Here is a 16,634-nt window from a genome sequence, read left to right on the forward strand (position 1 = left end):
ATAAACCCAAACATGATCAGGTTTTACTTTCCTATTTTCTTAATTTTACTGAGAGTCCTTATAGTTTCTTTATTAGGCAACACAGTTAAATGCAAGAAATCATAATTTTACTGTTCTTTTCACAATTCTGACTTTGGTAGAAAGATAATTAATTCTGTCCCTCGAGAAATGAAGTTTCTTTTATCTTTACTCTTGTTTACATGGAAAAAGTATAGTTTTCACCAGTATTTTTATTTGAAGACACACTGTAATGCTTCAGTATAGATTATGGTTTTATAAACATTTTCATAGATAGTGAAAATAGAACTGTAACACATTTGTTACTATTGCACCAAAATGTGTGTGCAGGCTTTGGGTCAATGGACCATGAAAACTGAAAAGAACCTATCAATTAAAATATTGCTAGGTTTTTAAAAAAATTTGTCTTTTATTTAATCTTTGCTTTCCTGTTCTGTTTAATATTTGTTTTCTGTGTCTGAGTTTTACAAAGATAAAACTGTTACAAGTGATAGAGGAGAGAAACACCAATGGTAACATAGTTAAAAAAGAATGTTTAGTCCTAGCAAGAGAGCATTGAGAGATGTGATATAAAGAGCTCAGTACATAAATAAGTAGATAACAAATTACACACAGTGAGCTTTCAAAAACAGTTAAAATATCTTTTTGAAAAGAAAATAAATACTAAACTTTATCACTCGTGAACACATTTAGTATCTTAATAAAACATTAGGGCTTTTCATTTTGGTTTAAGATAAATGCAGATAGACCTATGATCATGTTTTTAGATCAAAGATCTAAATAGTTATGTCTATATAATACATATCAGTTATAAAATAGAATTTTATATCCGTTTGGGGAGCACATCCTCAAGGCAATAAGGAAAACCACCACTGCTCTTTCCTTTATCTATTCCAGAAAGGAGCTTACAGATTTCTTACGAAAATTGAAGGATGCTCATGGGAAGTCCTTATCTGGACTGACATTTGATGAAATTGTTTACAAGATTTCTCAATTTATTGACCCCAAGCGATCTCAGGTAAAAAAAAAAAAACACCACAAAAAAACAAAACAAAAAACACACACCTATATCTCTCTGCCCTTAACTATAGTAATTGGCTGGTTTTTAAAATATGTATAAACTTATATAATTAGTGAAGCCTGTGTTGTCACCTCCTAGACAAAGTTTTTACTGCTCAAGTATCTGGGGCATATTTCTTCGTCTTCCCATTTTGGCTGCTTCACTGTATTTTTTTTTCTGTGTATTAGGTAGATCTGTTATATCTTCCAGTCTTAGTAGTATATAAGTAATATTGCCAACATTTTGTTTCAACATTATGAATCTGATGGACCTTTACCCTTTTGCTACTTCTCACTGTAGCACATTCTGTGCTATTCTGTTAGTTCTTCCTGTTCAGTATGATTTCCGTCTCTTCAGAGTCAAGGGAAATCAGTGCCGGGTGGCAGCTGTGTGTCCCCCAGCCGTACTCCACCACAGCCCAGTGCCGCCCAGCCCCCCAAACCAGCCTGGAGGCCCCTCAGTTCACAAGGCCCTGTCACGTGGGAAGGAGCCAGTAATTTGGTGAGACTGAGACTGTTGATTATAAATACATTGAAATTTGCAAGAAAGAAATGAGCTGAGTACGTCTTCTGTATTTTCCGTAGGATGATGAGGAAGAGGAAGAGCCTTGTGTCATCTGTCATGAGAACCTCTCTCCAGAAAACCTCTCAGTTTTGCCTTGTGCTCACAAATTCCACTCTCAGGTAAACTCATCTTTTAAATATTTTACCATTAATCAACTAAGCAAGATTCATACTGCCTTACTTGAAATAATATGCATGTATCATTGTCCAGGCTGTTTCTTGAGTTCCACTGGATATAATGCTGGGCTTTTGGGTACCATACAGAAATATTTACACCTGTTTCCCCATATCCAGCTACGGATTGCACTCTGCTTTCTCAGATCTCCATATACCCTACAGGAGAAGGGGCCAACAGTGGGACTTAAATGCTAGAGAGTAGGTGGTTCACCTGAGTAGAACTGGAAAGAATGTTGATTGACATGGCAGTTCAGTGGCAGTTTAGCAACAGTGCAGCTTCACTTTGACGTGCTATAAATAACACGTAGTGTCCTTTGTCCACACTATTTTTCCATTAGAATGCATAAGACTTACCTTAGTGGTCTCTCCAGGCTCCAGTATTTGTGTTTGAAGATGCTCAGGCTTGAGTTTTGATGTTAGGAAAATGTGAGGCTGGCATATTTTTTGTTGGTTCTTGGCATTCATATAAATCAACTCCTGGTGTTACTGCTGTGCAAATGCTATTGATATACAATTTATGACCCAAGTCTTCTGTTACAGAGCTGTAATTTGACACCGGAAAAGATAATCTTACACAAAAAAGGCTTCTCAGAGAAGTGAACTATAGCCAGCTCGTTGAAGCCGTGTCTAAAACACCATTTCAGAGATATGTGACATGCTATAGAATTATATTTTGCATCTGCTCTGATATGAAGAGATACACACAGAATGGCTAATCCTAAAAGATCTCAAGGACACATACTTAGCCACCTGACTTTCCCATTTAAAGTTTTAAAAGTCGATTTATTTAGAAATTAAATGTTTCACAAAACTTACTTTATTATTTGCCATTACCCATTGAATAGAAGTAAGTAATTCATCCAGGTTACTTTTTAGGGTTAGATTTAATGGGCATCATATATAGTGTCTCTTCTTAATCCTCTCTCATCTGACCTGGCTCTCCATTATTCATACAGGTAGGAAAATTTTTTGCAGAATTCGTTTTCAAGCAAATGACCTAACAGATAGTTCATAGCCAAAGAGTACCATTGTCACCAAAGAAAACACAGTCTGAAAAGTATATCCATCATCTAGGTATTGTAACTTCAAAGCTCATAAGCACTTGATACAAGGTATTGGTGACTTCTGTATGTTTAGTTATGATGTTTTCTGAATTATAAATCAGGACGATATGTAATAAACTAGAGAAAAAATATAGCAGCTTTCCTCAGCCCTTTTGTTAGGAAGAACTGCTAAACATCCTGAATATTGTGGTTAGGCAAAGGATCGTAGTAGAATAAATTGGCTGAAAGGTGTTCTGTTACCAGCTGTCTCTCAGCGAACTCTACAGAAGGCACCATGATTGCAGCAGTTGGCTTGGCAATCCACTGGATAAGGCTTTAAGACCTGCTGATAGACAAGTTGGTTGACAGTCCTAATATATAGATTAATAGCTGCCTCTGCTAGGCTAAATCTGAGACTGACATGAATCTTTTTGCTCCTTTAGTGCATTAGACCTTGGTTAATGCAGCAGGGGACATGCCCAACCTGCAGGCTCCATGTTTTGCTACCAGAAGAATTTCCTGGTCACTCCAGCCGGCACTTGCCTAAGATCTGATACAGGGGTGACTATGCAAAGGAAGTTTTCAGACTCCACAATTTAGTTTTGCCTTTTGTTATGAGCTTTATAGTGTGAGTGGTATGAAGCAGTATACTCCTCAGTTTTGTGCAAAAGAAGCTAGCTAATCTCACCAAAGCTACAGCCAAAGAGGACAGGACAAATCTTCAGGACTGTGAACTGAACTGAAAGGGCTTAAAAAGGGTAGAATTTTAAAGGTTACATCATATTTTCCCTTATCTTAGTAGGTATTTCCTTCCTGCATAGATATGATAACTGTTAGCATATATCTCAGGATGTCTTTTCTTGTCATTTTTCCTCCTTATTCCACTCATGCTTTACTTTCCCCCATCATTCTACATTTTAATTTCCTGAAAAAAATTTAAGCAAGAGAACAACTGGAATAGTAAAAAGAGAAGTAGGAAAATTCCACAAATTTTAGTGTTTCTTTTAACTTTTAAAACTGCTTACAAAAATATAATTACTTAAATTTTATCTCTATCTTCCCCATTCTTTTCCGTTCTTTAAAATATGTACCCATGAAGAGATTATGAGCTACTTGAGAGTGTGGACCATACAGTGATGTGTTGGAACTGGCTTATAATGGCTTGTGAGAGATAACTGTTATCAAAGTTTCAGGAATTTTGTGAGCCAGTTATCAAGTTGTTGGGAGCTTGAAATTTGCCGTAGTGGGAGTATTTTACCCCATAGAAATTGGCAAGTGCTGTAATTAAGTGCTTCTTTTCCTCTGAAGAGCTGATAAACATTTACCAGCACACCACTGGGACCATGGCTGATCCTTCTTTATGCTCCCAATGTCTTACCCAGTAGATGCAGCATAAATATTCCCAGAATCAGAAATAAGGAAGTAGTAAGAAAAGGTGTTAATGTGTGAATTAAGTCACTTGCTCAGTTGAATAATCGAGATCTTATGTCCATTTGTTGTAAACATGATTTTTGGGCCTTAATCATTTATACTTTGTAGGATTATTGCTTTTCTGCTTTAAGTGTCTGATTTCACTTTCTGATGCTGGGGGTTGTGGGGAACTGTTTGTGTGTAGTTGCTTCTTGTGACAGTCTTGATACCCACTGGGCTAAGTTGCATATCTAAAGCTGTCACTGAGAACTTTCATTCTTAAAAGTCAAAGACCTATTTTGAAAATAATATCGTGTAAATGCTATAAGTGCCATACATGTCCCCAGTTACAAAATTGGAAGCATTCTGTTACTGTGTAAGACAAATGTTACTTGGTTCATGTTTTTTCCATAATTAATGAAATGCAGACTGTGAGTGTATTCCCTGACTCAGCGAGTGTTCTTTATATTTCAGTGTAAACGTATCTTGAAGTTACTTCAGATCTCTATTTAAATCTGTTGTTTCTGTAATGGTATGCTAAACATTTTCTTCTGTAATGAGAACAGAGTGTATGTAAAATGTAAAGGAAATATCCAAAAATGAAGGCAGTCATCTAGACACGTGAAATGGCAAAAATGTATCAGAATTGCAAAATTCAGAACAGAATGTATCAGAATTGCAAAATTCAGAACTTACAGGGCCTTTAGTAATTTTCTTGTCTGACATCTCAAGGTCATGGTAATATAGCAAATTACCTTGTAAAACAAATGTTTCTTAGCTTATGATTACAACTGCAATTTTATTTTCATGTGGGAAAGAATAAATGTTTCTTAATTGAACACCTATGTTATCTGTGTGTATCTGTTTAAATGTATCCTGAAACTGCTTAAATCTCTATTTTAAAGTCTTTTTCTGTTTAATTGTGCTTAACTTTTTCTTCTGTTATGAGATAGGAAAATATCCAAGAAGGCGGCAGTTTACAAGTCATCTAGACTTGCAAAATGCCAAGGATGTCTTGGATATTGAATGTCAGAGTTTGTAGCGTCCTTAATGATCCTCTAGTCTATCCCCTCATTTTACAGGTACATTTTGCCCAAGGTCATGTGGCTACATAGTGGCTGAGGCAGTCCTAATATTTGAGGGTCCTGACATTCAGTCACATACTTTCTCTACAAACTCATGCTGCAAGATTGCATTGGTGCTGAACTTGCTATTCTTGGCTCCAAAGATGGGACCAGAGGACTTAACACCGTAGCTGATATATAGTGAGAATGTAGTAGTACATGCTCCTGAAAGTCATGTCCAATTCTGTAGATGCTGAGGGCAGTGGGAATTATAATTTAATAATAAAGACAACCGTAGTGCTCATTATACTGTAAACAGTTATAACTGTTGTTCTGTGAGTACGAAGGATCCAGAATACCATCCTGCCCAGAAGTCCAGTGAGGGAAGTGACAGTATTTACATCAGAAACACCTGTAGCCCCTCGTAGTATCATTGCAGCTTCTGTCAGACAATTTGTCTTGTAAGTTTTCCTTCATATTTGTTGTCCATGTACATAATGTTTTCCAGCTTTTAGGGGACGCCTTCAGGTGTGTTTGTTACATGATTCTGAAGGGGATATTCTCCTCCTCATTTTACAGCTGGTAAAACTGAGGCTCAAGTAAAAGGGAAATAGTTTGTCCTAGGCCATAGCTACAAAGCACATTCTGGGATTTGAATGCAGACCTTAGTCCCTTCGCTAGTGTTCTCTTGCAGTACTTCAAGCTGCATCCCCATTCTGGATTGATTTTGTACACACAAAAATATAGGGGATTTTTTCCTTTTAAATACTATTCTTCAAAATAAAATGAAACATGGTAAACTTACTGATTGCTTAGGACTAGGAACATAGTACTGAGGAACATAGTACTATCTTTCAAGTACATAGAAAGATACTTGATAGTGGTAGGACATGGTGAGAAAAGTTTGACTGACTTTTGCATATGTGTTAGTTTGTTTGGGATGGTTCCAGTTAATGCCTGTTGTCTTGTCATTGTTAGTAGTGCTCCTTCCATTCTCAAAAGTGTCCCTGTCTGAAGAATGAATTATATCTTATGGTTAATTCCCGGGAGGTAGGCTTATTTTTTACCAGATTCAAATTTAACTAGAATCCTCTGCATTTATAAAAGTCTCCTGAAATATCTTACCACACAGCCTCTCAGGCAAGAATTCTAGGACTACAGTAGCTGAGGAATGTTCTGGATTTATAGCCGGATAAAAATAACAAATGAGTCCTGGCCAGTGTGGCTCGGTTGGAGCGTCGTCCTGTGCATCGAATGGTCGTGGAACCTGGTCAGGGTACATATGCAGGTTGTAGGTTCGATCCCTGGGGGAGGCAGCCCATCGATGTGTCTCCCCCCCTCCCCACTAGACTTGAAATGAAACATTACTTTTCCATGTGTCTCTAGCCTGCCAGCCCACCAGGCGGGTTTTCGGACCTGCCAGCCTCCACAATCAGCTGAGACATAAACCAATTCCTTAAAATAAATCGCTCAATCAATCTCCAGCTCTGTCTGTATCTCTCTACACACACACACACACACACACACACACAAACACACGAGAGTAATGAAAGTATATGACCATACAAAGGCTCATATGTGATGTTCATGGAAGTTTCATTTGTATTACCCCTACACTGGAAATAACCTCAAAATGTATGGGTGTTTTCCACACCAACAACCAGTTTTCCATCTCTCAGAACACCAACTGGATGTCCTACATTTCAGTTCTGACACTACCACCTGGAATCAGCACTGACCGACCTCACAGATTAAGGACTCAGACCCACAAAACTACACCAACTTCAGATGCCAATCACAAATCCCTGGCCTCCCATATTTCTGACTGACTGCCTATAAATAGGGGCTTCCCATGACCCCCTCCTCAGTGTCAATAATTTGCTAGAATGGCTCACAGTACTCAAGAAAGTGTTTTACTATTACCAGTTCATTATAAAAACAAACTCAGAAGCAGCTAGATGGAAAAGGAATTGAGCAAGTGTGATGGAGAGGGCACACAACTGTCTTGCCCTCTCTGGGCTTATTACTCTCCCAGCATCTTAATGTATTTGCCAGCTTCGAAGCTCTCTGAACCTCTCATTTAGAGGGGTTTTATGTAGGTTCTATTATGTGGGCATGATTGATTGAATCACTGGTCATTGGCAATTAATTCAATCTCTAGTCCCTCTCTCCTCGCTGGAGATGAGGGTGGGTGAGTTGGGACTGAAACTTCCAATAGGCCTTGGTCTTTCTGGTGACTAGCCTTCAACCTGAAGCTATCTAGGGGCCAAGTCATCTCATTAGCATACCAAAGACATCACCTGGAGACTTCCAAGGGTTCTGGGACCTGTCTCTCAGGATCTGGGAACTAACACCCAATATATGTTTCTTATTATATCACAGCCTCTCAATAGGTAAATGGATAAACAATAAAAAGAACAAACATTTGATACATGCAACAATTTGGATAATCTCAAAATAATTGTGCTGATTGAAAGAAGCCAGACCAAAAAGTAGTATATATTGCATGAGTTCATTTGTATAAAACTTTAGAAAATGCAACCTTATCTACATTGACACCTGGGAGTGGGAAGGACAGGAAAAACTTATTATTAAGGAGCACAAAGAAAAATTGGGATGATGTTAATGAACATACTTTGATTATGGTGATGTTTTCATGAGTATATACATATAACAATACTTATCAAATTGTATACATAGTGCAGTTCATTGTATGTCATTATATCTTAAGCTGTCTTTTTTAACTGAGCATTAAATTATAATATCTAATATACATTAAATTAAACATTAGGATGGTCATTCCATCCTAAAGAGTTTGCTTTAGTAAACTAGAGCAAAGACACTAAGATGAGGTCCCACCCAGGACCACCACCCAGCTGGGTAGATCTGGGCTTCTTTGGTTTTCTATCTTATCCTTAGAAAGTTTAATGTTTGGATCTTTCCCCACATTCCATTCTGATGATACTCATAGAATGACCTTGGAAAAGGCAATCACCCTATTTCTGACTATTGATCCTGAAACTGAGCTCTCACTTCTTAAAAAATCTAATATATATCTTGGGTGGCACAGCAGGAGAGGGGCAATGGTAGCGGGAGTGGGGGCGGGGGTGGGAGTTGGGGGAGGGAGCTTAATGGAGAATGAGCTTTAGGGTGGGATGAACACCATTTACTAGCTACATAATTTTGGGTAAATCACGACCTATCTGAGCTGCAATTTTCTTCTTTTAAATATACTTAGCAAGTCTTACCTCACAGAGTTGTCTTGAAGGTATATATATAAAAGAATGAGACAATACCTGGCTGAACGTGGAGCTCAATAAGGAATGCCTCTCCCCTTTCTGTGGTTGCTTGAAAGCCCTCCCCCCTTTAAGCCAGGGATTCTGCACATGCTGGTCGTCATCACGCTCTTGGGACAAGGCCGAAGCCTCAGGTGTAAACTGTAAACAAGGTTCTGAGCTAGTTGTCCTCAGGCCTGGCTACCCATTAGAACCACCTGGGGAGATTAAAAACAACAAAAAACCTGATGCCCGGGGTTCTTCTCCTAGAGTTGTTTTTTTCTTGCTATTTCATTTTTTTAATGAGGTCTTTTAAAGAGCAAGAGTTTTAATTTTGATGAAAATTTCTTTATGAATTTTTTCATTTATAATTCCTGTATTTTATATCCTTTATAAAAATCTTTGCTTGCCTCAAGATCACAAAGATGCTTTCATATATATTTTTTAATAATTTTTTAATTTTTCAATTACAGTTGACATACAGTGTTATTTCAAGTGTACAACATAATAATCAGACATTTATAAAACTTACAAAATGATAAGCCTAGTACTCATCTGACACTAGCTCAGAAATAAACCCTTGCCTATCTGGACAATTAATCTATGACAAATGAGGCAAGAGTATGCAATGGGGTAAAGACAGTCTCTTCAGTAAGTGGTGTTGGGAAAATTGGACAGATGCAAGTAAAAGAAAAGAAACTAGACCACTTTCCTACACCATATACAAGAATAAACTTAAAATGAATTAAAGACTTAAATATAAGGCCTGAAACTATAAAACTTCTAGAAAAAAACATAGGCAGTAAACTCTGTGATATTGCTCTTAGCAATATATATATATATATATATATATATATATATGTCTCCTTGGGCAAGGGAAAGAAAAGAAAAAAAATAAATGGGACTATATCAAATTAAAAAATTTTTTCACAGCAAAGAAAATCAACAAAATGACCTACTGAATAGGAGAAGATATTCACCAATGATATATCCGATAAGGGGTTAATATCCAAAATATATAAGAAACTCATGCAACTTAACAAAAAAATCTCTAATTAAAAAATGGATGGAGGACCTGAATAGACACTTCTCTGAAGACGACATACAGATGGCTGATAGACATATGAAAGGAGGGTCAGTGTCACTAATCATCAGAGAAATGCAAATTAAAACCACAATGAAATATCACTTCACACCTGTCAGAATGGCTATAATCAATAAATCAAAGAACAACATGTATTGCCAGATTATGAAGCAAAGGGGGCCCTTGTGCACTGTTGGTAGAATTGCAAATTGGTGCAGCCACTATGGAAAACATTATGAAGGTTTCTCAAAAAATTAAAAATAGAACTACCTTATGACCCTCTGGGTATTTATCCAAAAAAAATACAAAACACAAGTTCAAAAAGATATATGCATCCCTATGTTCATTTCAGCATTATTTACAATTACCAAGTTATGGAAGCAACCCAACTGTCTACCAATAGGCAAGTGGATAAAGAAGTACATATATATATATATATATATATATATATATATGTACTTCTTATATACATGTATGTACATATATATAATGGCATACTACTCAGCCATAAAAAAGGGTGAAATCTTGCCATTTGTAAAAACATGGATGGATCGAGGGGGTGTTGTGCTAAGTGAAATAAGTCAGACAGAGAAAGACAGATACCATAGGATTTCACTTGTATGTGGAATCTAATAAACAAAATGAATGAACAATCGAAAGAGAGACAAAGATGCAGAGAACAAACTGATAGTTGCCAGATGGGAGGGAATTTCGGGGACAGGTGAGGGGATTAAGAAAGCTGAGGGATTAAGAAACACACATTGCCAGTTATAAAAACAGTCATGGGGATGTAAAGCACAGCATAGGGAATATAGTCAGTAACACAGTACTCCCAGAGGTTTTGATTTGAGTCTGTGGCACAGCTGAGCAGTGGGATATTTAAAGGCTTCCCAAGAGTTGTTAAGATGGGTTTAAGGCTGTGAAACGCTGTTCTAATGCTGCTCAAATTTTAATGTGCATTGAATCACCAGGGACCTTGTTAAAATTCAGATTCTGATTCTGCATTTTGAATAAGCTCCCAGCAGATGCTGATGCTGTTAGCCCTGGAATGACACTTTGAGTAAAAAGGCTCAACCCAGGTGAGCATTAGAATTACTCAGGGATCTTCTAAAGCTGAGGATTTCCAGGTCCTACACTGGGATGGGGTCCCAGCCCTGTGCTTTTATGTTGGGAAAATAAATCTGGCGCACTTCTCTTATTGAGAACCATGGATTTAGTCTGACCTTTTACATGTGAGAACGCTGTGTCCCCAAGAAGCTGTGTGACCTTTGTCCTGATGCAACCTCCCAAAAAGGCTCATTAGTGAATGAAACCTACTTTCAACGGGAACATTGTCTGGTGTAGGGCCCCCCAGGTGCTGATTGGAGACTGCAATCTGCAGCATGAGCAGAGCGTGACGCTTTCATTAACATACAGCTCAGAACTCAGCCGAGGAGCAGCCTTTGTGATGAATGGGGGTCCCTGGTTCTACTAGAAGCATTATCACACAATATATCAGTTTTATGTCAAATGAACTGATGGTTTTATGCCTTTCTATTCAATTTGATAGGCCCCTTGTCACAGGCTTTTTAAAATATGGCTAGAGGGAATTTTTTGGTGGTGATGTCATAGTGATTTATTTATAAAACCCACTTCCTGTATCAGCCACACGTATGTAAATCAGAAACATTTCTTTCTGGGGAAAATTGTCATTGCCATCGTGTGATAAATAGGTGCATATTCAATGAGCAGGCATTCATCAAGACACAGATTCGTATTCGCTTCTCTACATCCCATACGACCAAGCAATTAGCACCATGTCTAGGAAATTGTCTTGTGCAACAGGATCCTTCTATATGGGGGACATGAAGCGACTGAGCTTGGTGCCGACCGGGCCCTCTCTGTGCTGGAGCGAGGTGACTGGGGTCCCACCCAGAGATACCAGAGCATCAACCTGGAGGCTGGGGAGGAAGAAGAAAGGGAGCAATTTTTTTTTCATCTCTAAGGATTAAATCTTCCAGGATTGTGACATAATATTCTTCTCAAACATGCTGCAAGATAGGAATTATTATCTCCATCTTAAAGATAAGAAAACTATCCTGGCTCAGCGGTTGGGCATCGACCGATGGCCCAGGGGATGAAGGTTCAATTCCCGGGCAGGGCACATGCCGGGTGGGGGGGGTGCCGGAGGCGGCCAATCAATGGCTCTTTAATCATTGATGTTTCTGTCTCCTTCCCTCCTCTTCCTCTTTCTGGAATCAATGAAGACATATTTCAAAAAACAAACAAAACTAAAGTGAAAAAACTCATCTAAAATTTGAAGCGGGGTCAATCGGACTCGAAAGGCTATGGCTCCTTCTGCTACACTCCAGTGTTGGCACAGAGGGGCAGCACCCGCAGGTCAGCCAAAGAGAACAGTCACTGTGATAGCCGCTTTGCTGAGACCAGAGTGCCACTCTCAGTAGCTGTACCTGCCATCAGATTCCCATGCCCAGCCTTGAACCTGTAGAGTGCTGCATGGGAAGCTTGAATGCCGACACATGAAAGGTTAAACAAAACGAAACTCATAAAAACTCTCTTTCATTGATCAAATCAAATCTGTTAAATAATACTAACTGCTATGTGAATAAAACTGTAACTAAATTTAAAACTGTCCAGAAATAATTGGTAATGGAAATACAAATAAACTTGAAAGCAATATATTTTATTTTCTAAATACTTGTGAAATTGTGGGAGACTCACATTTCTCCACGAACGTCTTAAATTATTATACCTAAGAAAGAGACAGCTCATTTCAAAAAAATAATTAACTTTTTTAAAACTTTCGACATTTATAAGTCACTTTCGCAAATATCACATGAGCCTCATGGCATTTCTGCAGTGTCGGCAGGTTATTATTTGATCCATTTTTGATGAGGACATCAAGGTTCTGAGACCCACAGACTGGGATCCCACTCTTAGAAATGGGCATACAGCCAGTAATCAGGGCACAGATCTCCACGCTCTGTATCTCATAGGCTTCCCACTGCTCAGGAAAATACCTTTCTGATTTTATTTTTTAAATTAATTTTTAATTTTTTCAATCACAGTTGACATCCAATATTGTATTAGTTTCAGGTGCACAACATAGTGATTAGACATCTATATAACTTACAAAGTGATTACCCTGATAAATCCAGTACCCATCTGACACCACACATAGTTATTACAATATAATTAACTATATTCCCTGTGCTGCACTCTACATTCCCATGACGATTCTTACAACTGGCAATTTGTATTTCTTAATCCCTTCACCTTAGGAAATATCTTACAACCTACTCTTTTGCTTTCCCAAATCTCCCTATCAAAGCAAGAAAACATTTACTCCAATAATTATAGTAAAAAATATAGTCTTTCCCTCTTAGAGAGGTAAGAGATTTCTTCACGCAAATATTTTGGGACTTCCTATATAATTTGGTGTCCAGAATGTTACCCTCAATTGAATATTTCAAATCTGTTTTCCTCATTTCCTCATTTCTTTCTAAATGTAAAATCAAAGTGGGTATTCAGTAGACAGAAAAAAAAGCAGCAGAGGCTTCTGACCTCCAAATTTAGTCAGAGAAAATATGTAATGTAAACAGGATGTCCCACAGAACAAATCAGAAAGGGAGCAGAGAGATCATAGCAGACCTCTTCATGCTGGCAGAACTGGTAGGGAGCAGAGAGGATGTGGAGCTGAGAGGCCTGGTATTGGGAAGGGACTCTGGGGCTTTCTTGATGTCATGGATGTTTGGTGGTTTTATCCTGAGATCACTTGGTGCAGTGGAATGAGAGTGTTTCTAGTCAATTTCTTAAAGGAAGTGAGTTCAAGCTGTGCAGAGAGGAGGGGCAATAGTCTGAAGCAGCAGTGATCTAGGGAATACACGAAGGAAACCCTTCAGGCAGCAGAATGGCCTGGGGCTTGGACGGCAGTGACCACATGGCATCTCTAGGTGGAGTTTTTGGTGGTACCCACATTCCAGAGGTGCTGGGAGTAACCTGGAAACCATCTCGGCGACTGGAAACCACCAGTCACTTGGGAATATGGAGAAGTTGTATGAGACACCAGGCTTCCAGGCTTCTCTTCCTGCCATTTTCAGCCAAATGGATGAGTAATGGTAATGATAATAAAACAATGTTAAACTTAAACCAGATAGCACATGAATTTTCTAACATGATTCCCATGACATATTCATGAAGTGAAATCATTACCCATTTTACAGATGAGGAAAGAAGCTTAGAAAGGTGAAGAGGCTTTCCTCAATGTCTCATACAGAGCTGGAATTTGAACCCAGGCAGTGTGCCTACAATGCATTCAGCAGGCAGCTCTGAAGTTGAGGCCAGACTGGAGAAATATACAGGTACTGTTTTTCCTCTGAAACCTTTCTTATCATAGGCTAGACACCTGTTAATAAGCAAATATCCATTTAATTGGCAAAGGCAAAGAAACAAGCCTTACACAGAGATGGATAATAGATATTACGAAGCATAATATTTCAGTAGATATGAACACCTGATAGTGCTAGCTAGGTGAGGAGGCCTCAGATATGAGCTGATAATGTCTGCACTGGAATACCTGCATTCTCATTACAAGGTAAAGTCACTTCCTCGGGAGACCTTTCCCAACCTCTCTGGTCAAGGTTTAATCTCCTGGGGATTCTTCTATAACACCCCGTCCACCTACATCCTAACACACATCTGACTTGTGCTTATTTTGTGTTTGCAAGCAGAACTAGCTTTGTCTGGTTCACCTGTGGTCCCTATCGGGTAACATAGGGTTGTGTGTATGCTAGCTCTAAAAAAATGTTTGTTAAACTGAAATGGAAAATAATGTTATATAATTTTGAATGACCTGGGAAAAAAATGTGTAATGATTAAGTGAAAGGCAATAAATTAGAAAACTATCTGGTACTACGATTCAATTTTTGTAAAAAATTGTTTTATATGCATGGCAACACACTAGAAATATATATTCTAAAACACAACAATGGTTTTCTTCATGGTAGATTATAGATGCTTTTCATTTTCATTTTTCTTTCTTTTGCTTGACTGTAGTTGTTTTTAAAATGATTAACATATTTTACTTTTATAGAAAGAAAATATCAATATTAACTATTTTTAGACTCTACAGAGTAGGACTGAGTCCACTTTAAATGTGAAGAATGACCGATGAGTAACCCATGCAGTAGTGCTCACCCGACCCCTGTTAGTGTGGGTCTCAGATAAAGAAACAGATTCAAGGGTTGGGCAGGTTGGGGGGAGGTGGAAAGGGAGATGACAGAACACAAGGAGGGAAAGAGCGTCACTGAGGAAGAGAGGAATCCAATTCCTTGAACACTTAAATAATCAAGGGACAGAGTCAACCCTTCTTAATAATTCTTAATGACTACAGAGACTGTACTATTTGAATGTATCTTTAGATCATTAAATAAGTTCAGCTCAAGGCAAAGCGACGGTGACCTGCGACCTCCTGGCTTTGTTCAATACCACTGGTGTCAACTTTTTATCAAAAGAGTATGAATTTGTAGAATGTGCTTCACATATCACATAGAAACTTGTGGTTTCTTAGCGTTCTTAATTAAAATCCTAAGACTATGGGAAATAACTTTCAAATACCACACTTTTTCCCAACATTTAGGGGTGTGCTGTTTAATCTTCACATTGGCTATAGAGGACTTTCTGGTAATGATTCTGAGCAGAGAAACCTGAAAACACACAAAAGAAAATGGTTAGTTGTAGGTCACTAAGGCAAATGATGATTTCTTCTCATTTGCTTGCCTATAACTCCATTGTAAAAAAAAAAAGCCCGGCCGGGTGTGGCTCAGCGGTTGAGCATCAACCTGGGATCCAGGCGATCGGGGTTCGATTCCCGGTCAGGGCACATGCCCTGGTTGTGGGCTCGATCAATGACTCTCTCATCATTGATGTTTCTATCTCTCTCTCTCCCTCTCCTTTCCTCTCTCTGAAATCAATAAAGATATATTTAAAAAAAAAAAAAAAAAAGTCCAAGAAGAGACAAGCTCTCATTTCCTTTGAAACGACAGTCACAGGGGCCATTTAAGTTTTCATCAACAAATGGAAAATATTTTACAAATATTTTGAAGACTATTTTAAAAGAGAAGTAGAGTCAGAGAAGAAGAAAGTGGAAAGATAAATCCCATTTTAATCATCACATGAGCCCTGGGACCCTGGGACCGCAAGTTGACTTAGCTGATGAGAAAATAACCAGAGCTCCTGCTAATTGAGAACCTACTATGAGAGAGACTTCATACCAATCACCTTACATAAATTGTCGCTCTTGGTCACAACAGCTCTTTCGTGTGGGGAAATCAGTGATTGATCATAGTCGACCACTGCAGAAAATTTCAAAACCAGGTAAAGAAAAAAGTCTACAGCCACTCAAAATTTTTCTTCTCCATAAGACAGTAAATCCCTAGACAGGAGAGATTGTACTTTGTTCATCGCCTCCAGAAAGTCCCATTTTCTTTGGGATTCTGAGGCCTCCAGAAAGTCCCGTTTTCTTTGGGATTCTGAGACATATAGAGTCACCCATGGATCTCTTACACTATATCAAAAAAGAAGGGGGAGTCACCTGGCACCTGGCAGGACGACGACATTCGCTTTCCTAAGGCGTACGCTTGTTTTATCCCCACACTTTACGCCTCTACTGCAGGGACCAGAAGCCCAGGGAGTTAAAGCAACTTGTTCAAAGCCAAGAAACAATTAGTGGCAGAGTCAAGACAAGACCTCAGGTCTTTGGCCTTCTTGTTACTCTATCACTATCCCCTGTAACCTATGCCACCTCGGATCTGAACCCGGATGATGGCTTTTATTTGTGAATTTGCTCTTTATTCTCCACTTTAACTCCTGTCCCTGGGCTGACGATAGCTCTCCGAGCAGAAGTGCGGCACTTCCAGAAGGAACCCCGCTGCTTCCTGCG

General features: G+C 38.6%; 1 protein-coding gene across 9 annotated transcripts in view; it reads left to right on the plus strand.

The window, feature by feature from the left end:
- The window catches only part of DZIP3 (DAZ interacting zinc finger protein 3), a 73,942-nt gene extending 68,832 nt beyond the window's left edge, over positions 1 to 5,110 (plus strand). For 7 of the 9 annotated variants that reach the window (XM_016195650.2, XM_016195651.2, XM_016195649.2 and 4 more), the window contains 4 exons: positions 916 to 1,036; positions 1,436 to 1,579; positions 1,663 to 1,761; positions 3,305 to 5,110. In XM_016195650.2, the coding sequence (XP_016051136.2) occupies positions 916 to 1,036; positions 1,436 to 1,579; positions 1,663 to 1,761; positions 3,305 to 3,415 (475 nt within the window). In that variant the 3' untranslated portion in view covers positions 3,416 to 5,110. Of the gene's footprint in view, positions 1 to 915; positions 1,037 to 1,435; positions 1,580 to 1,662; positions 1,762 to 2,358 lie in introns of all 9 variants that reach the window. The other 2 variants (XM_016195653.2, XM_016195654.2) reach the window with 2 other exon arrangements.
- The last annotated feature ends 11,524 nt before the right edge of the window (positions 5,111 to 16,634 follow it).

Source organism: Miniopterus natalensis, chromosome 6 (assembly GCF_054644295.1).
Source record: "Miniopterus natalensis isolate mMinNat1 chromosome 6, mMinNat1.hap1, whole genome shotgun sequence".
NCBI classification, from domain to species: domain Eukaryota; kingdom Metazoa; phylum Chordata; class Mammalia; order Chiroptera; family Miniopteridae; genus Miniopterus; species Miniopterus natalensis.